The sequence below is a fragment of the Bos indicus genome, chromosome 22, assembly GCF_029378745.1.
Source record: "Bos indicus isolate NIAB-ARS_2022 breed Sahiwal x Tharparkar chromosome 22, NIAB-ARS_B.indTharparkar_mat_pri_1.0, whole genome shotgun sequence".
NCBI lineage: Eukaryota > Metazoa > Chordata > Mammalia > Artiodactyla > Bovidae > Bos > Bos indicus.
This window is the reverse complement of record NC_091781.1, coordinates 42,412,594-42,440,057: the sequence shown is the minus strand read 5'-3', so window position 1 is coordinate 42,440,057 and position 27,464 is coordinate 42,412,594. Positions and strand designations below refer to the sequence as shown.

At 37.7% G+C, this 27,464-nt stretch overlaps 1 protein-coding gene across 5 annotated transcripts in view; it reads right to left on the bottom strand.

The window, feature by feature from the left end:
* CFAP20DC (CFAP20 domain containing) overlaps positions 1-27,464 on the bottom strand; it is a 268,987-nt gene that overhangs the window by 69,228 nt on the left and 172,295 nt on the right. For 4 of the 5 annotated variants that reach the window (XM_070776415.1, XM_070776414.1, XM_070776416.1 and 1 more), the window contains 2 exons: positions 23,306-23,680; positions 6,658-6,861 (listed from right to left, as the gene is read on the bottom strand). In XM_070776415.1, the coding sequence (XP_070632516.1) occupies positions 6,658-6,861; positions 23,306-23,680 (579 nt within the window). The remainder of the gene's footprint in view (positions 1-6,657; positions 6,862-23,305; positions 23,681-27,464) is intronic. The other variant, XM_070776417.1, reaches the window with a different exon arrangement.

The window sequence follows — 27,464 nt, the reverse complement described above, 5'->3', positions numbered from 1 at the left end:
GTCTAAATTATTTTGGATGTCACTTTTTCCATTAACAGCTATTCCTCTTCCTGAAAAGGAACCGTATACCACATATACATACACACACAGACACACACACACTCCTCAAGACATAGCTTTATGTTCCTATCAATCAAAATCCTTCACCAAAATAAAATTCACTTAAGAATCCATTATAACTAATTCCTAGCTCTCTTCCAAAGGCTGCCTAGAGCCCAGTTTTTCAATAAATCTCACGAGGGCTACTCCTAACAGAACCCTCCAAAATTGATTACTTGCAGCCTGGTTTCCACAGAAGTTGAAAAGTATTGTTTTAATTGAATTTGGTTCTAAGTTAGAAACTTTGAAAAATTTGTCTGTCAAATGCCAATGGATTTCTCAGTAGGTTTGATTTATTTAGCAAGAGATGCCTACAAAAGCCAATTTGCTATGAGAAATATGGTTACATTTAATTACACTTTTAAACGATTAACTTATTATATCTAAACACTTTTTAAATAGTACATATTACTCTGAACTGCACAGATGCTGAGGAAAGCTGAGAAGCCAAAGCTTGTAGTAAACACAACAGACTTTACTAAAGACTTGTTTTACTCTCTGTAGGCTTCCTGGTTTGACTGCAATGTGTATGAAATCATTAAGTAAAGATGCCAAACTAAATGTGACCTGCCTAAATCTTCTTTAGAGGGAGATTTTTCCTTTTTGTGTGTATTTAATATCCATTTATTAAATCTTGAATGTAAAATACTACCAGCATCATTCAGGACTTATTTATGCAAAGTACAGCTGATGTTTATTTTGGAATTTTGATAAAACTACCTTACTTTAGAGTAAAAAAGGAATCTTTTCATATTATTGACTGATTTACTCAACCAAACAACTAACAACCAGTGCTGACTGAGTGTGACCTCATGCTAGGCCCTGTGCTCGGCACAGTCCTGCCTTCAAGGAGCTCACAACCAGGCTCGAGGGATGCTGATGACAGTGGTTACCTGATGTGGTAAGTGCTATCACCAAAGATATTGGGAGCCAGAGAAGAAAGAAAATAATTCTATGCAGGAGAAAGGGTTTCATGAAGATGGGACATTTGAGTTGGGCCTTCAAACACAGGAGTGTTCAAGGTATAGAAGAGGGAAGGAGGGTCTCCAGGCAGAGAAGAGGGTATGGGTAATGGCATGGCTAACAGAATGTGGACAAAAGGCAGGGCCAGGATGTGTGAGCTGCAGTGTAGCTGGAGTAAGCAGCAGTGTTGTTGGGTCAGGGGTGGGCAGTGATTATGAGGGAAGCAAAAAGTCATTTCAAGTCCTGTTTGAGGTGATGGAGAAAAAAAGGCACCAAGAGGAGGTAATCTTGTTAAAGGAGACAATTGGTTCTGCTCCTTTTCAGAACCTGGAATTCCTTTTCTCCTCTCTTTATGTGATGAGCTTACACTCATTCTCGAATCCTGGCTTACCTGCAGCCTTCTCTGTGAAAGCATCCCTGAAACCAACAAGTAGAATTAATTATTCCCTCGCACGTGTTCCCTCCTCTCTTTATCTTATTATCATTCTCTTGTTATCATAATAATGATATCTTGTTATCACTCTCTTACAGTGAGCTGTTTATCTCCAATATGGTGAGTATCTCAAGACTTCTCAGTTCAGTTCAGTTGCTCAGTCATGTCCAACTCTTTGTGACCCCATGGACCGTAGCACACCAGGCCTCCCTGTCCATCACCAACGCCTGGAGTTTACTCAAACTCATATCCATTAAGTCAGTGATGCCATCCAACCATCTCATCCTCTGTCATCCCCTTCTCTCACCTTCACTCTCCCAGCATCAGGGTCTTTTCAAATGAGTCAGCTTTTCGCATCAGGTGGCCAAAGTATTAGAGTTTCAGCTTCAACATCAGTCCTTCTGATGAACACTCAGGACTGATCTCCTTTAGGATGGACTGGTTGGATCTCCTTGCAGTCCAAGGGACTCTCAAGAGTCTTCTCCAACACCACAGTTCAAAAGCATTAATTCTTTGGCACTCAGCTTTCCTGTCCAACTCTCACATCCATACATGACCACTGGAAAAACCATAGCCTTGACTAGACAGACCTTTGTTGACAAAGTAATGTCTCTGCTTTTGAATATGCTCTCTAGGTTGGTCGCAACTTTCCTTCCAAGGAGCAAGCGTCTTTTAATTTCATGGCTGCAGTCACCATCTGCAGTGATTTTGGAGTCCCCAAAAGTAAAGTCTGCCACTGTTTCCACTGTTTCTCCATTTGTTTGCCATGAAGTGATGGGACCAGATGCCATGATCTTAGTTTTCTGAATGTTGAGCTTTAAGCCAACTTTTTCACTCTCCTCTTTCACTTTCATCTAGAAGCACTTTAGTTCTTCTTCACTTTCTGCCATAAGGGTGGTGTCATCTGCGTATTTGAGGTTATTGATATTTCTCCTGGCAATCTTGATTCCAGCTTCTGCTTATTCCAGCCCAGTGTTTCTCATGATGTACTCTACATATAAGTTAAATAAGCAGGGTGACAATATACAGTTTTGACATATTCCTTTTTCTATTTGGAACCAGTCTGCTGTTCCCTGTCCAGCTCTAACTGTTGCTTCCTGACCTGCATACAGATTTCTCAAGAGGCAGGTCAGGTGGTCTGGTATTTCCATCTCTTTCAGAATTTTCCAGTTTATTGTAATCCACACAGTCGAAGGCTTTGGCATAGTCAACAAAGTAGAAATAGATGTTTTGCTGGAACTGTCTTGCTTTTTCAGTGATCCAGTGGATGTTGGCCAAGGGCAGACAGACTGAAAACCACCTCACAGAAAACTAACCAATCTACTCACACGGACCACAGCCTTGTCTAACTCAATGAAACTATGAGCCATGCCGTGCAGGGCCACCCAAGGCGGACGGGTCATGGTGGAGAGTTCTCACAAAATGTGGTCCACTGGAGAAGGGAATGGCAAACCACTTCAGCATTTTTGCCTTAAGAACCCCATGAATAGTATGAACAGTATCTCTAGGGTGAGTAAAGACTTTTTTGTATCCCCAGCACAATCCACAGAACATTGTACCACTCAAAAAAAATGTGGGATGAATTAATGTGGGACAGACAAGCTAGGCTGCGGTGAGTGTTAGCATGGAGATAATCCTGGCTCTTGTGACGGAAAGGAAGCTACCTCTCTCAGTGAGCCTGGAGAAGGATTACAGAAGGCTTTGGAGCTGAGTCTTAAGAGATAAACTGGTACAAGGTACAAGGATGCGTAAAACTGCCTTTAGCGGATTACCACTGGGATTAAAGCATGGAGAGAAAGGTGGAGAGCAGTGAGAGATGATCCTGGAGAGAGGGGCAGGTCTCAGATCATGGTGGGGGGACTGTGTATGCCAGGATAAAGAGGCAATGAGGAGTTACAAAAGGGCTTCATGTAGGGATGAGATCACATCAGATGTGGTCTTTAGAGAGACAGCCAGCATGAATAATAATGACAACTAATCTTAATTTATTAATTGCTTATCATGTCTCAGACACAGTGCCATGTGTTTGACAAGGTCACAGCTTGGATGTGAACCTTGGCGATTTGACTTCAGAGCCTATGCTCCTAACCACCACGCTATAGTGCTTGGATTGCAGGCACCTTAGTACTAGGAAATTGATGAGGGAATTTGGATAAGAAATGAAATACCAAAGCTATGGTATTAGATGAAGGAAAGTGAAGTCACTCAGTCGTGTCCTACTCTTTGAGACCCCATGGACTGTAACCTGCCAGGCTCCTCCATCCATGGGATTTTCCAGGCAAGAATACTGGATTGTATTGCTATTTCCTTCTCCAGGGGATTTTCCCGACCCAGGGATCAAACCCGGGTCTCCCACACTGCAGGCAGACTCTTTACTGTCTTGGCCACTTTTGATGTGAGCATGGTATTAGATAGGGAGGGTTAAGAGGTAAAAAGGAGAGGGGATTCTCAGGATTTGACGACCAACTGGATGTGGTAAATGAAGGGGTGGGAGAAGTGGAGACGTCTTTCAAATTTCTGGTTTGAGTGTCAGTGTGGAGGATCAGTGTGGAGGATGGTGCCATCACTGTGACATAAGAAAAGCAGGATATCACTGTGATGAAGTTATGTCTTCTTCCACTGCTTCTTTTTCATTGCCCTGGTACAACTTCTAAAAAGAAAATTATGAGCTCCCAGAAAAGACCATAGTAGTTCTTGTAAATTGCTCTATTTAGACTCTATACGAGCAACAAGATGCAGAATTCATTAAGGAATGCAATTTTCCATTTGTTGATAGTTTCAATATTGAAATAGACTGAGTTTGATGGAATAATAAATATATCTTACAAATACCAAAGGTAGGTTTTTTCAATTATTTTCTCTGTCTAAAAAAATAGACTGTTTTCAATTTCTCATTTGGTCAAATAGAGGGGTTATTAAGTTTATTACCAATGGTTATTTTCAGCTGTAGACTTTTAGAGTGAAGTAGTTGTGATGCATGGGGACTTCAGCCCTTGCCACAACAGGACAGTGATGGGGACATGGTATCCTGGGCAACTGAGAGTTCAGCCTTTTCAGTCTTGAATAATCACTTTCCAGCTTGCCCTTTGTAATGCTGGGTCTCTGAGCTACTTCATGACAGAATGGGTTTGTTCAGGAGGCCACTATTCTCTTTGTTACTATGGTTTAAATGGCTGCTAAGAAATATTTTATAAGAAAGGCAGTATTTCAATTCCACTGTAAATTGCATTGGCAAAAATCTGCAACTTACTCTTCTGTTCTTAGCTCTGGCTATCAGGATACTCTGAGTAACCAGTACACAGGGGTATGTTTTTCTGGGTGGGTAGGTACTCTCTGGGACCATGGTTGCTTGGTGTGTTATGTATGCTTGATCATCCAGTTTAATGAAAGCACAGCTAAATAAGGCAAGACCAACTTGGACGGTGGTCAAGGTGGTAAAAAGAACACTAAAGAAAAACTAATATAATTGCCCCCACCACCCCTAATCCTTAGAACCAATTTGTATTTCTCATCTGTGATTTGGAAGTTCTCTCCAGAGTAGAAATCTCAACTTCTGCTAGATATTCATAGCACTCAGTTGACAATTAAGTCACATATCAAGAAGTCCTTATCATGGAGGCTAGAAGCTTAGAATTGAGAGTCATGCCAAACTAGTTCTGTGTCACTCTACTCAAGAGTCTGTTTTCTCATCTGAAAATGGGAACTCAATAGTGCTTACCACATAGGATAGCAGCAAGGAGTAGTGAGAAACACAAGGCCTAGTGTCAGGGCCTCTGAGATTTCTAAGAGCTACAAAGAAGGTGGAGATCCGGAAAAAAAAAATTACTTTAAAATAGAAAATGAAAATTGAAAAATTGATATTTAACTCAATACTTAAAACATAGCTTATCCACTGTTAACTACACTTAAACTAACCTTTATGTAATTTTATATAAGCATGAACCAAAGGTGCACAGTTTTATATTTCCTTTCAAAAATTGTCTGGTAAAAAACTATATTTACTACTGGATTTGAAAGTACATTTTAATATGTTTGATCTGATGTTGAATGTAGCATTATAAGTAAATGTTTGTTCGGTCTATGGAGATCTTAAATGCTTTTAGGTCTTAAAGAAATGGCAGCTCTAATTGCCATTATTATAATCATGATTTTATTCTTCTGCCCCATGACATTTCTTAGACTGTTCTGTGAATGTTTCTGCCTTGTCTTTTCAATTAAACCATAAGATCCATGAGGATTGTACTGAAGAATAGACGCAGTAAAATCACTGGGCTTTGTTCTGGGCTCTACCACTGAGCAGGTGTGGAAGCTTGAGTCCAGAATTTAGTTACTTCAACTGAAAAACAGGCAGACTGTGGCCTGCTTCAGGTCGCCTGCTAGTCTATAGAAAAAATGAAGGGCTGCATTTAAGAGTGCTTTAACCGTATAAACATACAGGATAGTATAAGCTGCTGAAGCACTTGCAATGCCTCTCATGGCCAGAGACACAGGGAGGAGTCAGCAAAAATCCGGTGACTTCCAAAAACGTTTTTTCTGCCACTGTATCCAAGCCATACTTGGTTTAGCTATAGTCTCTTCCTTTTTGTTCATTCATTTAACGGATACTTTTAAAACACATATTGAGCCTGCTCTATGTGCCAGGGCTTGTGCTAGGGAGCTGAGAATGCAATGAAATACCTAGAGTCTATAGTAAAATTATTCTTTTTCTTTCATTTTCATGTAGGGTTTTATATCTCACCACACAATTAACATACATTATCTGAAGGTGCAAACTAAGTCACTTTAGTAGTGACACTTTGCAACCCCATGCACTGAAGCCTGCCAGGCTACTCTGTCCATTGGGTTCTCCAGGCAAGAATATGGAGTGGGTTGCCAGGGCCTTCTCCAGGTGATCTTCCCGACCCAGGAATCGAACCTAGATCTCCCGCACTGCAGGCAAGATTCTTTATCGTTTGAGTCACCAGGGAAGCCCATTATCTGAAGATAAATAAAATAATTTAAAACAAGACAATGCCTCCAGTATTACAACACTATTTCAGAACAGTTTTCATGGGAAGTGTTCTCATTCAGCCCTACTTTTCCCAGGCAAGGCTGGGCTTTGTTACGGAGAGGCTGGATCCCTGATTAAGGCAGTAAACAGAGTTGCAAACCCCTGGACTCACCGGTGGCAGGCAGGAGTTCCACGTGGTTGTGTCGTCGCTGCTGGTGCTTATGCTGACGTTACAGTTGTCAACCTGGGATGCGCTCAGGCCATAGGGAGCCCCAGTATCCTCCAGTTCCTCATTCTGTTGCCGCCGTAGGCTGGCGAGCATTTGCAACTCAGATTCACTAATCTCACTGGGCTGATAGTTTCTCCAGTCATACTCCTGACCAAGAGAGAAGAAATTGAAAGAGCAATGAGTCACTTGGCCTTTCTTAATTTTATGGGCTTCTGTGAATGCTACTCTACAGCCTTAAGCCCTACAGTGGCTCCCCACTGACAGAGGCCCAGATCTTTAACAGGCCTTTATATGCCGCCCCTGCCGGCTGCCTCATCATGTTTCCTTCTCCTGACGTGCCGGCCACGCTGTCCTCTATTCAGGTCCTCAAAAGCGTCACACCCACTCTTGCCTTAGTGCCTGTGCACACGCCATTTCTTGTGTGCGAATGCCCAGCTGTCCTTTAGGGCCCAGATTATGTGTTTTTCTTCAGAAAAGCTTTTCCTGACAGTTCAAAACTGGGTCAGTTCCTCCACATTATGTGCTCTCAGAGAATCTTACAGTGTACATTTTTAGCACCATCACAGCCGCAGGTACCTAACTGGTTTTGGAGTCCACAGGTAGTGTGTGAGTGCTACAAAGGCAAGCTCCACGACTGTCTTACTTCCATTGTATTTCTCACACCTGGAGCCCAGCCAGTATTTGAGGACTGACTAAATAAACAAAAATTCAAAACAGCTTTTTGTAAAAGAAAAAATCACCTTCCATAAAAATGTCTGGTTTATAAGAGAATTGACAAATTTCATCAGTGTGAACACTAGGACCAAATAAATTCAACTAACAGTAAGAATGAAGATAACTAATGTTAAAAGCCACCAAATAAAATATGAACTGAAGATGGGAACATGTAAGGTCTGAAAGCCAGAAAGACCTCAGAGCTACCATAAACACTTAAATTCATATGGACTTTACTATACATATGTAATCTGTCAAGTCTACTACTATAAATCTTCAGAGCTAGTATAAATATTATTTCAATGTATAGGGAAGAAAATGGCATATGGAATTTTCAAACCTCTTCCCTTTTCTCTGGCTTAAACCAAATTTGGTAGCTAACATTAACTTCAACATTGCTGAAATGTTAGCATCACATATGAATGAGCAGTGTGATTTACATCCAGGACTGGCATACAACTTGAAAACAAACTTGAAATATTTTTGTACATCTGGAATCAGTGATAATGCTCAAAAAGTTTTTCCATGATACATAAGACATTTTAAGATATTCAAATTTCTAAATTTGTTTTCTTGGATGACTCTTTGAGATAGCTACTGTCTTTTCTTCTGCCTCATCAGGATGTAAAAGGTTAAGAAAATAACAATTGAAAAAATTCTTAGTGTTTCTATGACACTAAAAGCTTTTTAATAAAGCATTATCATCATCATAACTTTGGGGTTATGAAAGCCTGTGATCTAATAATGTGATGTAGAGATTTTCTGTGAAGTTGAAACTCACTTCAATGGAAACTCACTTAAATTCTTATAGTTCATGGCTTCAGCTGCTTGACACCCTTAATGGATGTCATGAGTAATGAGTCCATGAGCATTTAATATGCTTAGAGACTTCTTTGAATAAAACAGATATTACAAGAAGAAAAACAAAGTTTATATTCCCCAAAAAGGCACTTTAAAAAGGGAAAAATAAAAACAATTTAAATTCAAAATAAATAGGGGGGTAATAAACAAAAAGATGCCCAACATCACTGTCATTAGAGAAAGCAAATCAATACAACAATGAGGGACCATTCACATCCACTGGGATTGTTATAATACAAAAGACAGACAGTAACAAGTGCTGGCAAGGATGCGGAGAAACTGGAATCCTCACACATCACTGGTTGTGATTATAAAACGGTGCAGCCACTTTGGAAATGTTTGGTGGTTCCTCAAAACATTAAACATGGGCCCTGGGGCCAGCAATTCACTTGCTGGGATATATCCAAGAGAACTAAAAATATACATGCGTACAGAAACTTCCATATGAATGTTCATTAGCAGTATTATTCATAATAGCCCAAAAGTGGAAACCACCAAATGTCCATCAGCTGATGAATGGATTTTTGTTTATCCATACAATGGAGTATTATTAGCCATAAAGATACATGCTACAAGATGGGTGAATGTTGAAAATATTATGCTAAGTGAAAGAAGCCTGAGACAAAAGGTCACGGATTATATGATTTCATGTATATGAAATATACAGAAAAGGCAAGTATACAGAGATAGAAGGGAGACAGGTGGTTGTCCAGGGACTGAGGAGAGACGGAATGGGCAGTGATCTCTAACAGGTAAGGGGTTTCTTTCTGGGGTGATGCAAATGTTCTGAAAGCAGGCTGTGTTGTAGTGATGGTTACAGAATGTCCTGAATATACTAAAAACTTCTGAACTTTATGGTATATGAATTATTATTTTTTTTTTTGCTAACTCAATGCAAGACTTTATTTAGAAATATACAGCGAGCATGAAGGAGTGCTGGATCTAGATATATGAATTAATTATAACTCAATTGAAAAAAAAAAAGTAGTTCAGTAATCAGATGTGAAACAAAGACTAGCCATTTGACTTTGGGGTCAACAGTAAACACATGACTTTCTGCCCTTCAGTTTCTCTGTCAAGAAGTAGAACTGAACATTCTGGCATGTCGCGTGGTGGTGGTGTAGTTGCTCAGTCGTGTCCAACTCTTGTGACCCCTCTGTCCATGGGATTTCCCAGGCAAGAATACTAGAGTGGGTTGCCATTTCCTCCTCCAGGGGATTTTCCTGACCCAGGGATCGAACCTGGGTCTTCCGCATTGCAGGCAGATTCTTTACCACTGAGCCACCAGGGAAGCCCAACATGTCACACAGGTATGCACTGATGATACATGCTTTTAAAATGAAAAAGGAAACTTTGTTTTCACAATTTTTATTAAGAATAAAACTTTTATATGTACTTAGTATGATTAATTCAGCCATTTTATTTATTTAATCTACAAGCCTGAGGTACAACCTTGGGTGCTAAGACAGAAAAACAAGAGCTAACGGGCCAGTGGTTAAGCCACACAGATCTGAGTCTGGGCCCTGGTTTCACCTTTTACCAGCTGTATGTGATTGGGAAAATCACTTTATCTTTCCATGCCTTCGTTTCTTCATCTGTAAAATGGGAGCATAGTATGTAATTCGTGGGATTTTCAGTGTACTAAAATACTGAGTACCAAATGCTTAGCACAGTACCTGACTAACAGCTCTACTAAGTGTCTCCAAATTGATGATTTGTGCCCTGTTGTTATTATTCTTTCCTCTCATTTCCTCTGGCCCTTTTCACCTATTCTGTACTATGCTAGGACCTAGGAGCATAAAGAAAATGAGACACATCTCTGTTCTCATGGAGCTCACAGTCTAGAAAGGGAGAGATAACAGGTATTATAAACTGGGTGTCAACACATATATATGGGATCTAGAAAAATGGTACAGATGAATCCATTTTCAGGACAGGAAAAGAGATGCAGACATAGATAACAGACATGTAGACACAGTGGGGAAGGGGAGGGTGACACAAATTGAGAGAGTAGGATTGACATATATTTATGTCAATTATATATATTTTGTACAAAATTACAGAGCAATTATGCTTCAATTAAAAAAAATCAGGCTATTATAATGTATCATCATCAATACTACAACAGAGATGTGACTAAGATGCAACTGCCCAGCAAAATTAGAAAAAAGCCTCACAAAACCAAAAGTGAGCAGAGACACCAGGGTCATGAATAGAGCAACTGGTGGCGGAGAGATAATTAACTTAGTCCCTTGATGTATTCTTGATGTGAAATCTCTTGAACCATTCCAAAACCCCAGAAAAGGCTAAATAATTTATATAAATATAAAGGCTTGCAATAAAGTCTTCACATTAAAGTAGACCCAGCACAAATGTCATCTAACTAAATTATGCAACTCCTAAGAGGCAAAGTGCCTTATGTAATTCCATCTCTGAAAGGCTCAAACTGTTACGTATTACCCAATTTTGTCTCAAAATATCCTTGTAGGACAGAGGAGAGACAATATCAATCAGATTTATTTTAGGAGCAGGTAATGGGCTTGGGGCTATATAATTCAGCTGTGCTTAGATTCCCAGGCAAGTCCTTCCCTTATAAAGCCATTCAATCCATTCATTTTCATTGATCTTTTTTCAGACAGTTTTGGGAACGTAAGTCTGTGAAGCTACAAAGGTTAAGATGTGGCCCTTGCTTTCACAGGTTTTACAATCTAGGAGGGATAAAGAGTTCTAAAGAAATGAGTATACAATAAGGAAACATATACTGATGTATGGTATTAATAATCACACAGAGTTTTGATAGTGATTAAAAGGAAAACCGGTAACTTCAGCAAAATGATAAGACACAACAAATAAAAATAATCTTTCAACTTGAAGCCCTCCGCTTAATCTGTCTTCTCAAGATTTTAATGTGGAATAGCTTAATTGAGCAAACTTCTGCCTATAGAATCTGTGCTAAGAACCAACTCTACTGAACTGAGGGGGACACAAGGCTGAGTTTACAATGGTGGTGTAGAGGCAGAATCAGACATGGCCATGGGTTAATAAAATGAGATGACCAACCTCCTATTTTACATGGATGGGAGAGTAATAGAACTGAGAGAAAATTGGGTCATTATTCTCACTCTGGAGCCTGTAACATTTTCGAGACTCTGAATCAGGTTTGCATTGTGACAGTGCCTGATACCTAGGACACAGGGGACATCATGTTGTAAAAACTCTTAGTAAAAGCTCTAACAAGCAATCTTCTTTGTATTCTTTTAGTTAAACCAAGACTCGAAAGGCACTACTACTACAAAAGGGATGGTGGCTCTTAGGATATGAAAGGTAACATGAGAAAAGGTAGATATACCAAATAGTCTGGTATTTCAGAAAAGAGAGAGGTCATTTCCTGTAGGATCAGGCATCATGGAGGAGATGGTCTTTAAGCTTGGCATTGAAGGACTGATTGGAAGCATGATAGGGAAGCCTACTGTAAGCATCAGGCAAGAAAACATGGGGCAAGCTAGACATATGGAGCTCATATTCATAGAAAGCACTATTTACTTAAATATATACTGTTTTAGAAATGAAATCTATAATACTGTTCCAAAGTAACAAAGATGGAAATACCTAGAATTTAACTTAAATCTTATAAGACCAGATGGCTTCTACTTCCCTGCCCAAGTCTTATTAAAAAATCTAGGATTCTATCACAAGACATAATTTTAATAGCTTCCAAATAGAAACTACTCAAATGCCCACCAACAGTAGAATGGGTAAATAAATGGTATGAGAGCCACACAGGAGGGTACTATATAGCATTGAAATGAGTGATATACTGACTCTTATAAAAGAAATGCTGAGCCAGAGAACCCAGACGTAAGGGAGCATTCACTGGTAAAACCAGTCTTGGCGGGTAGGGGGTAGTCCTGAGGGCACGAAAGCACAGGATAGTAACAGGAAGGGAGGACAGTGGGGCTGCTGGGCAGCTGACACTGTTTTCTTTCTTGATTCAGATGATGATCAGTTCCTTCAGTTTGTGAAAATCTTCAAAGTATGTGTTCATGATATGCATATTTCTTTGTGAACAAGAGCACAAAAGTCTGAGAATCAAAAAGAGATTTCCTAAGAAGTGATTAGTTATTACTCACTGGCACCTTACTATGAACTGTATCAGTAGGAGGAAAAAAGGCAATTTTCCTTTTGGGAGTCAGTATCATGGTAGTTTCAAATTTGTATTTATTGTTAAGAGTTTAAAAAGATATAATTAGAAAGTTTTGGAAGTTTTTTTGAACTTCAACATGACAACAAGAAAAGCAGAAGTCCATTTTCCAAAACTAATTTTAGATTTTAATTGGCATTTGAAGATTAATCTCCTCCTGACTGCTATTTGCAGACAGTGTTTAATCTCTACACTGACATTTTTAATACTAATAGCTGACGGTAAATTAGTGTTCTAGGACATCTCTTCTCCAACGAGCGCTCCTTGGAAGACTTGTTTCAAATTCCTAAGCTACTTATCCCACATAAGAGTTTGCTCTGATTCATTGGGGGCACTGGCCGACTAACAACAGGAATGAAGAGAAGACAGAAGCCACAAACGTGAGCTGTGAGTGGCACATACTTGAACACACAACTCATTCGCAATATATGGTAGCTTTCACCATGTGTCTTCACCATGCAAAGATATAAATCAAAACTTAAAGACCAAGCCACAGTACAACTTGAAAAACTTTGCTAAATGTAAGAGATGCAGTGTCAACTTGCACAGTGTAAATCAAGAGTCAGGCTATCCAAAAGAACCAACTGGTCTGAACCTAGAACATGTTTTACGCTGACAGCATTCGCATGGACACAGGCATAACCAAACCCAATGATGCCTCTGAAACGTCTGTCACAAAAATTTTGGCATGTGACCTGGAGACACTCAATCCATACTTCATTATTCAGGAATACTAATCTCCCAAAATGTCTTAGGTAAAGAATTCTTGGGTAATTAAATCCAATAGTGCTAAAATTCCTTGCAAAGAGATAACTTCTATCTTGTATATGTGGCTCTCCTCTCTCTTTTGTTTGGCATGAAAGGATTTAAAGAAAAAAAAATCTTTATATTCATGTGCTAAATTTGTATAGAACAGTCTTTTAATCCATGACCTAAAAAGAAATATACTTCCATACATTTCTGCCTTGGTAGTCAGCTTGCTAATTTTCAGAAAGAAATCTCTGACAAACACAGCTGTGCTCTTATTAACGTTAAACAACTGATAAACAATTTTTAATTTTCCAGCATTTAACTTCTAAGTTTTAACAATAATAGACTAGAAGGAATCTACTAACAGCAAATTGAAGAGGTTTTATATTATGCCCAAGGATATGCCATCTACAAGGTGATTGTAGTTTTGTACACTGAACAAGCATAAAGCCATTCAATAAATGGTAGTTTAAAAATTATTTAAAGAATCAAAAGGAAAACAATAAAATTTCTTATAGAGATGAAAATAGCAGAGGTAAGACAATGGATGCTTCTGGAATGGGAAGATGACACCTTTAGATAAGTTTGAACTGTTTAGAATATACAACTGGTTGTAAAACAGTAACGACAGATAAACCAACATCTGCAGTATCTGCACATTAAAATACTATAAAGCTTTAAGTGGCAATAGAAGTTAAGTTGCCACCTGATCACAGAATTTTTTCAGTGGTCTTTAACTAGGGGTGATGGTCCAGTGTGGTGGGAGTTACAGGCTTTTCTGGCCAGAATTCCTGGGTTTGATACTCTGCCTTGTCACTTATTATATGTGAACAAGCCAAATCTCTCTCCTTCCTTGTCTGTCAAAGAAGTAAGTCCTCTCAAAGGGGGAGATGGAGACTGGAGATAGTGTGGGACACCCGTAGAGAGCCTGGCACACAGCAAGTACTCCTGATCTTTAAAGCCACCCTGCTGGATTATGGGCTAAATGTTCTACATGTACTCATTTAATACTTAGAACACCCATGAGGAATAAATATTGCTATTTTTTCCAAGTTTACACATGACATAACCAAGGTTCAAAGAGGTTGAGAAATGTGTCTGGGTCACATAACTAAAAAGAAGTAAAGCTAGGACTCAAATCAAGTCTGACTGAGATCAAAGACCTCGATCTCAATGTGCTTAGAAAACAGCCTAGTATCTCTTGCATATAGTGGGAAAATGACAAATTTATTTAATTTGCTCCTCTTTAGAATTAGGAAAACCAAGACATCAAAGAAGATGGATTTCTTCCATAAACACGTAACTAGCAGGATGCCATCTAACCCTTAGCATTAGAATATTGGAGAACTGACGATGAAATGCCAAAGTGTGCTGGTTAAACCACTAATGTCTTCTCATTGATTCATACTTCTGATAGTCTCAATTTTTGCCAAGACTTTCTAGCTACAACTTCTGAAACTTTTGAGAATTTGAAACTGCTCCTCTTTATCAAAGTAAATGGCATGTTGTTTGCACAACTACTCAGAAATGGAGACATAAACATATCCTAATAACTTCTGCAATTCGGTATCATCACCTGGATCTTAACTGTAATTCCGTTTTAGATTATTTTAACACACATCTACTCGAGACCATTTTGCCCTGGTGAACAACTAAATTAGACACTAGATACAAAGAAAGTGAAATAAACAAACCACACTATATATCAGTCAGACTGAAAAATATTCAAAAAGAAGGCAGAGGGCTAGAAACGCGTTCCACCTGGGAAATTTCTATGTCTAATTCAAATACTTCTACTGGTGACACAAATGTTATTTAATCACCAAATTCTGTAGCTTCAGCAATATCCCCAGCAATACATTGACAGATAAGACTGAGATAATGACCTTTTTTTTTTCGGAGACAAGGAAAGAGTGCAGCTTCAACAAAACATCAAACATCAGACTCTTTTCCCAAAGACTATAAATTGGCAGGAATGTCCAATTTAATAAGTGAAACTTTCTTCCCGTGGATAACACTACGGTTTATGAAATGCTACTAGTCCTGCCCAAGTTCAGTTTGCTCTATCAATCATGAAGCTACGCATCTCCAATTCAGCTCTGGGAACATGGCAGGCACACTGAGGGTGGTCTCTGGGGGAGGACTGGAGAGATACCACAGCCCGCTTCTAAACAGTTTTCTCTCTTCAGTGTATCCTTGAAAAAATATCAACACATTACCTAGCAGAATTAATTTACTCATATGTTAACACTTGATTCAACTATAAGCAAAGGACAAAAAGCATATATAGTCATCATTTACTGAACAGTCTCAATAATTAGTTTTGAGAATTTGGTTTGAATTTGACAGGTTCTAACTACTCAGAAATAGATATAAGAAAATACCCTGTTGGATTATGGGCTAAGTGTTCTACATGTACTATCTCATTTAATACTTACAAAAATCCTGTGGAATAAGTATTGTTATTTTTTCCAAATTTACACATGATATAACCAAGGTACAAAGAGGTTAAGAAATGTGTCCAAGGTCACACAACTAAAAAAAGCAAAGCTAGGACTCAAATCAAGTCTGGTTGATTTGAGCTGGGGCTCTGAACCATGGTGTCCCCTGCTCCTGATTTATCTGTTTTGAAGAATGAAAATGTGGGTAGATATGACATATAGCCCTGATTGGGGAAGGTCTTAAAGGCTGCAAGGGGGAAGGCTCAAGGCAGCATGAGGTCAGTGGGTACCTATGGTGGAAACTGCTGCAGGAGGGAGAGTTACCCCTAAGAGAGTCTGCACAATTGGACCAGGATGATGTTTGATATACAGAGTTACCTGCCCCCAAGACAGGTGTTTTGGAACACTGGAATACTGCTGTTGATGAAGCAAGTCAGGGGTCAGAAAGACATTTATGAATTCTTCAAACAATGTGGTATTGTTGGAAAGACAACTGCAAATGGCATACTTGAATGACAAATTCAAAGACAGACAGATGGTTTCACTTTGAGCAAAGGGTACCTTAGAAAATGCAAATATTTATGTAATGGAATAATGCCTTTAGAACTTTAAAATAACTTACAAATTTATTTTCTTCTAAGTTTTCTAAGCATAAATTGCACTGAATAGCAAACTGTTATAACTTTAAAAATATATATGATATTTTTAGATATAGATAGATATTCACTGCTCCAATACTGGGACTCAAGTTATCAGGGAGGCAATTAATCCTTTTTCATTATCCAAAAAATGACTTGAAAATTAAAAGAAAAATTTGCTCACATTATATCACAGCCTAAAATATCTTTTTAAAAAAGGGCCTTTCCATAATTCAGTTGATTTTCAAAAATGGAAATGTGAAAATTAAGCTCATTATATATGATTCATTTTACAATGTTTTCTCTATAAAAGTCAAGCATTTAAAAAAAAATACCTGAATTTGTGATTGGTAGCATATTTTGTCTTTCTTATGAAATAATTCTTCAGTAAGCTCTAACATTTTCTGGAACCACAAAGATTGCTATACATGTCTTGTTTACTTGTTTTAAGATGCACACAATGACATCTGCAGGTTTAAAATGATTCATTCAAAATTATTTGAATGCAGTTATACATGTGGAAAAGTTTAATTACCAGCTATATATATGACTGCAATATTACCCAGAGGGCTGTATTTCTTTCTTAATTAAAAATATTTGAACTTAATAATAGAGAACTCTATTAAAATATGAATAACACATTGCCAGAAAGAAGTTTACCAAGCAGTTAGCAAATTAGTTTCAGTAAGTGTTCCTTTAGAATTACTAGTACTCTTCCGTATCAGGGGGATAGGAAGACAATTTCCCTGCACCTCCTTCTGTAAGAGCCTTTTACTGTTGCCATAAAGTTATTTCACGTCAGCACTTTCAGAGAGCACAGATTTTAGAAATGTCCATTTACAGTTCCTGATTGTGGTACCCTGATGACTAAGTTGATGACTCAGATACATCCAATCTGCTACAGCCCAGACTGACACAACTATCTGACTGTTCAAGTCCCAAACTTAAGTTTCCTAGATTCTTAAGAATCCTAGATTCTGCTTCCTTTTTCTTACATCCTATCAGTGCTACACCCAGTTATTCCAGTAATCTGCTACTTCTCTTTATCTCCACTCTGAACTCCAAGAGTACTGCCTCAACTGCCCTCGCTGCTTCTATGTCTGCCCTACTACATCTACTCTGGAGGAAGCCAAAGGAGACTGAATATAAATGTCACTGCCTTGCTTAAAAACCTTCAAAGACTTACCACTCACTGCGTTTGGAATGAGGGCCACTCTCCTCACCATGTGCTTCCTGACTTTATATGATCTGGGCTTGTTTACCTCTCTGCTCTCATCTTCTTCTAATTTCTGCCTGCCCATATGTCCCAGCTCCAGGAGCCTCTTTTATTCCTCAATGATGCTCATTTCAGGAGCTTTGAACCTACTAATCCTGATGCCTAAAACATTAGCCCCTGGTTCTTTGCATGGTTGCCTTCATCTTAAACAATCTTAGTTAAAATGTCACCCATTCAGGCAGATACTAGGTAAAGTACTCACAATTCTGCCCAAACTACCACTCTATCACCCTGTTTTTTCCTTCCCAAGTCTTATCATAGTTTAGAATCATTTTATATACTTGTTTACTTGTTGTCTGTATCTTTCAACAGATATAAGCTTCCTGAGGAGAGAGGCCTCACCTTTCTTGGTCAGTGTATTATAGCAGTTAGAAGAACATCTGATCTGATAGGCTGTCAGCAGAACAGATGCTCTTACTTATTTAGAAGTAGAACTGGAATAAGTATATCCCATTCCCCAGAGGCCCTGTATTTTAGAAACCGAACTTAAGTGGTAGAAACCCCCATAGATGTTAGTACTGTACATATATGGACTACAATGCTAGCCAGCAAAGGTTAATTTCACACCTGCATTCATATTAATATTAAATGGATTTCTAGTTCCACAATAATTCTCAAAATGTTCTTGCATCAAGCACATTTCTTATGAATCATACCAACAGAATCTTTCTAGGCCTGTTTGAATACACCATGTCTGTTTTAGAATTCAATATTGGGGCCACTCTATTAAGTACTAAATCTTATATATATTGAAAGAAAAAAATGTTTTCACCCAAATTAAATCCATTTGTGGACGCAATTAAGAAGAAATAAAAAATATCCATTAATGTATAGCACATGGAACTATACTCAATATCCTGTGATAAACCATAATGAAAAAGAGAATGTATATATGTATATAACTGAGTCACTTTTCTGTACAGCAGAGATAGGCATCTTGTAAACAAACTATGTTTAAATAATTAAAAAACCCTCTAGATTGGAGTGGAAATAGAACTATCTCTATTTGCAGTGACATGATCTCATACATAGAAAATCCTAAGGAATTCACAAAAACACTATTAGAACTAATAAATGTTCAGCAAGGTTGCAAGATCAATTGTATTTCTATACACTAGCAATGAACAAGTAAAAAAATGAAATTAAGAAAAAATTACATTCACAACTGCATCAAAAAGAATAAGAAAGGGATAAACTTAACAAGAGAAGTGCAAGACTTGTACACTGAAAACTATAAAACATTGCTGACAGAAATTAAACACACAAAGAAATGGAAAAACAGCCAATGGACTAAAATACTGAAGATTGAAAGACTGTAAAATTGAAATATTCCTCAAATTGACCTAAAGATTAAAGGCAGTTCCTACCAATACCCCAGCTGCCTCTTTTGTAGAAACTGAGAAGCTGATCAGCAAACTCATATTAAAATGCAAGGAACTCAGCATGGCAAAAACAATCAAGATAAGAAAGAATGAAGTTCTTACTGATTTCAAAACTATACTACAAAACTATAGGAATTAAGACAGTGTAGCACTGCATAATGATAGACATACAATAAATAGAGCTGAGAGGTCAGAAATAAACTGTTACATGTATGGTCAACTGATTTTTAGAAAGGGTGTGAGACAATTCAATAGGGAAAGGATAGTCCTTCAACCAATGGAGCTGGCACAACTAACTGAATACAAACATGCAAAAAAAACAAAACAAAAACACAAACTGTAGGTGAGTATCTATTTCCCACTATATACAAAAATTAACTCAAAATAGATCATAGAGTGAAGCGGAAACAGGAGTACATTTTTGCGACTTTGGATGAGGCAACGATTTCTTAGATGTAATTCCCAAAGCACAAGCAACAGAAGGAAAAAACAGATAAACTAGACTTTATAAAAATTAAAATCTTTTGACCTTCAAAAGACACCATCAAGAAATGAAAAGACAACCTACAGACTGGGGTTGTCTCAGCATATATCTGACAAAGAACTTGTATCCAAACTCTTACAACTGTATAATATAAAGACAAAAAATCCAATTAAAAAATAGGTAAAGGATTTGAATAGGTATTTCTCTAAAGGAGAAACACAAATGGCTAATAAGCACATGAAAAGATGCTCAATATGTTTAGTCATTAGAGAAATGCAAACCAAAGCTACAATTGAGACACCACTTCACACACATTAGTATGGCTTAAATAAAAAAGACAGACAATAAGAAGTGTTGATTATGATGTGAAGAAATTGCCCTATTGCTCATGGAATTGTAAAATGGTAGAGACACTTTGGAAAACAGTTTGGCAGTTAGTCACAATGTAAAGTTCCATATGACCTACCAATTCTAATCTTAGGTATATACCCAAGAGGACTGAAAACATATGTCCACACAAAAACTTTGACATGAATGTTCATATTGGCATCAATTCATAACAGCCAAAAAGTGGAAACAACCAACTGTCCATCAGCAGATGGACAAATAAACAGGGTATATCCATATAGTGATTTATCATTCCTGCATATAAAGGGGTGATGTGTTACAACATAGATGGGACCTTGAAAATAGTATGCTAAATTAAGGAAGTCAGACGTAAAACGTTGCATATTATATGATTATATTTAAGTGAAATGTCCAGAATAGGCAAATCCATAGTGACAAAAAATAGATTAGTGGTTGCCAGAAATTTGGGGGAAAGGAGGTATGAGGAGTGACTGTTAATGGGTATAGAGTTTCTTTTGGGGTGATGAAATGATCTAAAATTAGACAGTACTGATGGTTATACAATTCTGTAAGCATTGTAAGAAAAACGTTGACGTCTATATTGTGTGAATTAAATCTCAGTAAGGCAGTTATTTATTTATTTTTCTAAATCACTCTGTGGTTTTCCAGGATCTGAAGAAAAATCCCTTTGTAGAGTTAGTAAACACACGGCATTCTTGAGGAAATTAGTTTTCATAGATTTTTAGCAGCACACATCAAGCGGGGAGAATGTCAATTATTAGAATCCTCTCACTAGGACCATGAAGTTCTTTTTTAAAAAACAAGGGTTCTCTGGAAGAACCCTTCATTCCCATTGTAAATTCACTTTGGAATGGGACAGAATGCCTATGCCTTCAATAATTTTATGTCCTGTTAACCTGAGATTATCACACTCCCAAACATGAGTCACAGATTGTAACGATCATGTGGGCTGATAGAGAGTGAATTTTATTAGCTTGAATTTTGACACTGAGGTCAAACCTCTGTGCACAAAAGGGAAGTAGTTCCTTTGTGTCTTTATCCCCTCAAAAAAGATAAAGCTCCTTCTCTATTTCCAGTGAAGTGATTGCTCTGTCAAATGGAAGAGGAATGTCTCAGAGGGCTCTCGTGTGGAACACATACCTGTCAGGCTTGTGTTTGCAATCTGCACTGAGCAGCTCTAAGAAGGGTTTCCCAAGTGGTTTCTGAGAACTGTCTTATCCTAAAAGCTTCTTAAGATAATGGGTGAGGGAAAGTCTCCTGCTCTCTCTCCAAACTTTGGTCCCTTTCCTCCTTTCATTATTCCCTGATATCATCAGAGAGCGCTATCTTTCAGCCAGAATACTTTACTGAGTGGACAGGTATTTAAAGTTCATTTGGGCCGGAGGCTCCCAAGCTCAGCAACCATTTCTGATAAAAAACTTTATTCAATAAAGTAGGTATACATAAAAAAAATACTTTGACATAATTTAAGTCATATATGACAAACTCAGCTAACATCACACTCGATGGTGAAAAACTGAAAGCTACCCCTCTAAATTCAGGAAAAACACAAGATGCTCAAGGATGACCACTCTCACTACTCTCATTCAATGTAGTACTGGAAGGCCTAGCCAGAGTAATTAAGCAACAAAATGAAATACAAGGCATTCTAATTGGAAATAAAGGAGCAAAACTGTCACTATCTGCAGATGACATGCTTTTATATATTTGTTGCTGTTGCTCAGTTGCTATGTCTGACTCTTTCTGACCCCATGGACTGCAGTAGATCAGGCTTTCCTGCCCTTCAGTATCTCCTGGACTTTGCTCAAATTCATGTCCATTAAGTCGGTGATGCTATCTAACCATCTCATCCTCTGCCTCCCCTGGTCTCCTTTTGCCTTCGATCTTTCCCAGCACCACAGTCATTTCCATTGAATCAGCTCTTTGCATCAGGTGGCCAAATTATTGGAGTTTTAGCTTCAGTATCAGTCCTTCCAGTGAATATTCAGAGTTGATTTCTTGTAGGATATTGGTTTGATTTCCTTGATGTCCAAGAGACTCTCAAGAGTATTCTCCAGCACCACAGTTCGAAAGCATCAATTCTTTGGCACTAAGCCTTCTTTATGGTTTAACTCCTACATCTATATATGACTACTGGAAAAACCATAGCTTTGACTATATGGACCTTTGTTGGCAAAGTGATGTCTCTGATTTTTAATACACTGTCTAGGTTTGTTATAGCTTTTCTTCCAAGGAGCAGGAGTGTTTTAATTTCATGGCTGCAGTCATCATCCACAGTGATTTTGGAGCCCTTTTATACGCAGGAAGACCTTGAGACTTCACCAAAAGAACCCATTAGAAATAATAAAACAAATACAGTATAATTTCAGGGTAAAAAAATCAATGTACAAAAAGATCAATTGCATTTCTACATGCTAATAACAATGAGCTAGAAGAAAGAAATGTTAAGAAAACAATCCCATTCACAATCACAACAAAAAAGAAATAAATTTAAACAAGAAGGTGAAAGACCTCCAAACCATAAGACATTGTTCAAAGAAATTGAAGAAGACACAGATAAATGGGAGGATATTCTGTGCTCACAAACTGGAAGAATTGACATTATTAAAATGTCGACATAATCATAAGTAATCTACAGATTCAATGCAATCACTATCAAAATCCAAAGAAATAAAGAAATATTAGTTGACAGTAATGATATATATATATATGTCTATCACCTTACTAAGTAATCCACTATAACATGCTTAGAACATAACTGAACCAAAGTTTTACACTGTAACACATACAGAATACTTAGGACATGGCAAATCAAAAAAAGCTTTACTGCTTAAAAAAGGAATATAAATGTCATTTTTTCTGTATAGCCTCATTTGTTCTCTAGTTTTTTAAGTGCAGCTATGGGGCAACTGAAGGGAGAAAAGTACTCATATGAAGGAAAAAAAATCAATCTGATGGACATGAATATAGTCACCAGGCTAGCCTAGGGATTTATTCAATGACACTGCTTTACTGTTAACCTTCACTCATATCATTTATTATTTGGGGAACGGCTGTAAAGAGACCAGAAAGTGAACAGAATAATGATGTTTTTATGGCTCCTAATGTAGATTGTTATTGAAAATCTGTCAATTTTACTGGCAAGCCTTTGGCTCAAAAATAAGATCTTCATTTATAATTTGCAGGCAGTGATAACTCAAATTATGAGAACTAACTGGGAAATAAAAAATAACTATTATGATAATTATCTTTCTCATTAAAAACATGAGGCATTCTATTATCACTGGGATGTGCAAGATACTCTTTAACAGCTGCTGTTACTGAGCTAAAACACATCTAAATAGGAAAGAAAATACATTAGTGATCACCAAAATGATAAAAAATAGATACTGCTGAAAATGTGTGCAAAGTAGAACAGAATAGAACCCAGCAGGATGTACTGCCCACATATGTAAACCAGAATGAAACCACTTACAGATAACTCAGCAATTGGTTTCAACTTCTCCTCTGAAATTTCCTTTAGGAAGGTTTTGTTTATTGAAGCTGACACTTGATGGGTTGGTAGGTCCTTTGGTTTAATAACAAGATCTGGAATTTTCGGAGATGACTCATGTCTTCCAGGTGGAGAAAGGGATGGTTTAGGCACAAAACTCGTTTCAAAGTCTTTTATATCTATCTGCTTCGCCAAGGAATTCTGGTTTTCTGAAGTTCTTCCTTCTGCATACGCATTTTTTAGATATTCTTTACTTGCACACTTTGCAGCCTTCCCCAGCATGCTCTCTAAACTTAACTGAGTTAACCCTGGAGGACTAGTTGTTGGGCCTGGAGAACCCTGGACACTGTGGTTATCCTACACAGAAGAACAAAGGGAAATCACTTTGAGCTGAAACTTGTGGTGAATAAGTTACTGAATATAAGTTCTTAATAAGTTCATGTATTCTCTTAATAAAGTGAAAGGATACATACATATACTTACACACACATAATTTTATTCTATAATAATAAATAAAAAAACTAAAAACAGCAATGCAAACAGGTATAAATCATTTGCTATGATGCCCTGCTATGTTTGCCTCTGGTCTTGGTAAGGCATGTATTTTTACCACTAAGTAATAAGAGTACATTTAGGAAACAATAGCTCAAATATATTCATTTCAAAGAAAGTATAAAAAAGAAGAGGATCCATACAAGATGAGAGAGAGTTGTGTCCGACTTGTGATCCCATGGACTACACAGTCCATGGAATTCTCCAAGCCAGAATACCGGAGTGGGTAGCCTTTCCCTTCTCCAGGGGATCTTCCTAACCCAGGGATCGAAGCCAGGTCTCCTGCATCGCAGGTGGATTCTTTACCAGCTGAGCCACAAGAGAAGCTCAAGAATACTGGAGTGGGTAGCCTATCCCTTCTCCAGCGGATCTTCCTGACCCAGGAATTGCACCAGGGTCTCCTGAATTGCAGGTGGATTTTTTACCAACTGAGCTATCAGGGAAGTCCATAAGAAGGATACATAAGAAGTTACCTAAAATATCTAGGAATTGTATGCTTTAACTTCCTGATAAGCTAATTCCATGAGAAGAAAAAGAACAAGAATTTACAGAATGTACTTTATTTAAGTAGGGAAATGCTACTCTTTTAACACGCTGGCATATCAAAGTATTTCAGCCTTATATTGTTGTATGGAAATTTTACCGTTAAAGAACAATAGATAATAGAGTATGTTTTGTGAAATATTTTTCTTAAATGAAAATTTCAATTATAGAAAGTACTTTTCCACAAGACATGAACCTCACTAAATATAATCATTTGGAAAGTTTAAAGTAAAAGCTGGAAACATTTTACTAACGTATAGTTCTGAAATTAGCCCTAACAATTTTAATTTTTAAAATCTGAGAAAGGAGATACTACAAATGAAAACATCAATGGCCATGAAGGTAAATAACAAAAAAGAGAAATATGTGCTATTTCACTTGGTAGTTTCCTGCTATAAAACAATAAATATAAATAAAAAGTAAATGTGATAATCACTTATATTTGTCATAAGATTTTTCTAATTTGTCTTATCTATTTAAATGTGTAATAAGTAAACTTATAACAGAAAAAATAATAAAAGCAGAGTACAATTTAAAGACATTATCTGATGTCTGAGATTGTACTATCTTACATTTTGTTTCAGTAAGCTCTTCCAGTATCCTTTCATTTACAGCTGCATAGAACCAAATATTTGCTTTTGCCAAAGTTTGGCATTTTTAAACAAAATATTTGTATGACTGATAAAACTGGTCAGCTTCTTCTGAATGTTTGGCCATCATACACCTCAAGATACAGATCACTGTCTGAGGTGAAATTTCCGTTTCGGTAGAAGTTAAGTATCTGTAAAGGTGAGATAGAATTGCTTTAGGTTGGGCACTGGACAAGAGAAGAATTTATCGAATCTTTTAATTAGAAAGGATTCATCGGTCTGTGTGTCTGTCACTGTTCTGTCTCTCTTCCTTTCTTCCTCATCATAGGCTAGGTGCTGCTCTAGGCGCTGCAGATGGTGGGAATACAATGGCAGGCCAGAAGTTAAACCCTGCCATCCAGGATCTTTGCCTGAAAGGCAACAAAGGGTCACTGAGTAATTTGATGGGGCGGGGGTGGGGGGGGCGCGGGGGGAATGTCATGATGGCACAAAACAGAAGGCATGGGGATGAGTTTGAGTTTGTGTGGATATTGTTTGTGGATATCAGAAGTGTCTGTAGAGATAGTAGCAAGGGAGGCAATTATGAGAGTATTAAATTGTAATGATTAGAAATGCTGAGGTGGCTGTGGTAATTCAATGGTGGTGACAATGGAGGCAGGACTGATTTGAGAGTTCTGTGGAAGCCAGAGTATGCTGTACTTGGTGCATTTGGGAAGCTTTTACATGGAGTCTGCAATTTCTAATCCTGTCATTTATGATTCACCTTCTTGTGGAAAGCAGTTGGGATTATCAGACAACTGTGCTTTTAAGAAAGGTATACTTGGGTCTAAGAACCTCTCCTAAGAAACAGCTTGGTTATCTGTAGTAAAGAAAGAACAGCAGAGTGTCTAAGGTTCTTTTACAAACATTTCTTCTTGGTATTCATCCTGGGTCTTGTTTTCTTTGTCTATGTTGACTTGATCTTCTGATATATTTATTTCCTTATAAATGATGGAGGAGAAATTTATTGTTCAGAGTGCCAGATAGGGGAAAGAAAAGATGGTAATTGGGTGTCAATCCATGGGACTTACTTTATGTCCCAAGTGGAAAAATAAGAAGTGTAAGAATATCTCTGCCCTTGTGAAATACCACATGGCTGAGCTGCAGGCACTGGGCGACTCTTTTTGCTGTACATTTACTGAGTAAGCTTGTCCTTCACCATATCCTGGGAACCCTGAGGATGTTTATATGATTGAAGAATTCTGCCTTCAGGCAGAAAACTGGAAAGAGTGCAAGAGACCTGAAAAATACCTCATGCTCTGAATTACTACAGAATGGAGTGGTGACTCTTATAATTTTTGTTTCACAGAGACAAAAAGAGAATAAAAGTTTAGCCAGTTTTCTAGAGAAAGGTAAACAGAACACAGAACAAACATCTTTCGAGCCTTAGTTTTAAGAAAGTGCTAGTGGAACTAGGATTGATTTTTAACAATTCAGTCTGGTTGTTAGACAGTGTTATATCTTTTCCAACTCTTTAAAAAAAATCCAGTCTAATTTCTTATAATTGTTATATACAATTGACAGTGGGATTTCTGTGACCAAAATACCCTTTACTTATTCATTTCCATCATGTTTTCACAATAAAAAATAAGGACATGTACTGTAGATTTAAAACAAATTATTGGCCAACAGATTCCCCTTAATAAAAACAGGCTGGTTATAGGGAAAGGTATAATTACAACTCTTTGGATCAGAATCTCTGGATCACTATGGGATTCCATTTTGTATATGACATAGGGGGAAACAGTGAGCTTTTACAATAACATTAGTTCAATAAATATTAAGCTCCTATTAGGTGTAAGGTATTTTCTAGAAATGATATATAAGATACACAGGTAAGAAGAACAAGGACAGTGCCCTCGAGAGGCATAAAGTCTAGTGGCAGAGGGGTAGATACCTACAAAAGTAATAATTTCATAAGATAGAAGGAAATATATTTCATTTAAAAGTTTCAGATGTACTATTATGAGGACTGGTCTTCCCTGGTGGCCCAGTGGTAAAAAATCTGCCTGCACTGTGGGAAACACGAGTTTGATCCCCCTGGGTCAGAAGATCCCTGGGAGAAGGCAACCCACTCCAGTACTCTTGCCTGAAAAATTGCATGGACAGAGGAGCCTGGTGACTACAATCCATGGGGTCACAAAGAGTTGGACATGACCAAAGTGACTTAGCACTCATGTAAGCAAATGCAAATAACTGTGCTCTTTAGTTGACAACCAAAGTATACACCTGTACCATCTCTATTGTCTGCTAGTGCTGTTGATCATCTAAAAGTTTTTGTCAGTTCACAAATTTCATTACTAAAACATTCAACAGAAGTATTTTTGTCTACCTGCAAGTCTATTTTTTTCCATCTGTAAGTAGGTCAGAGCACAGCCTTTTCTTCTTTATGCAAGTTTACTCAGATGTATTTCCTT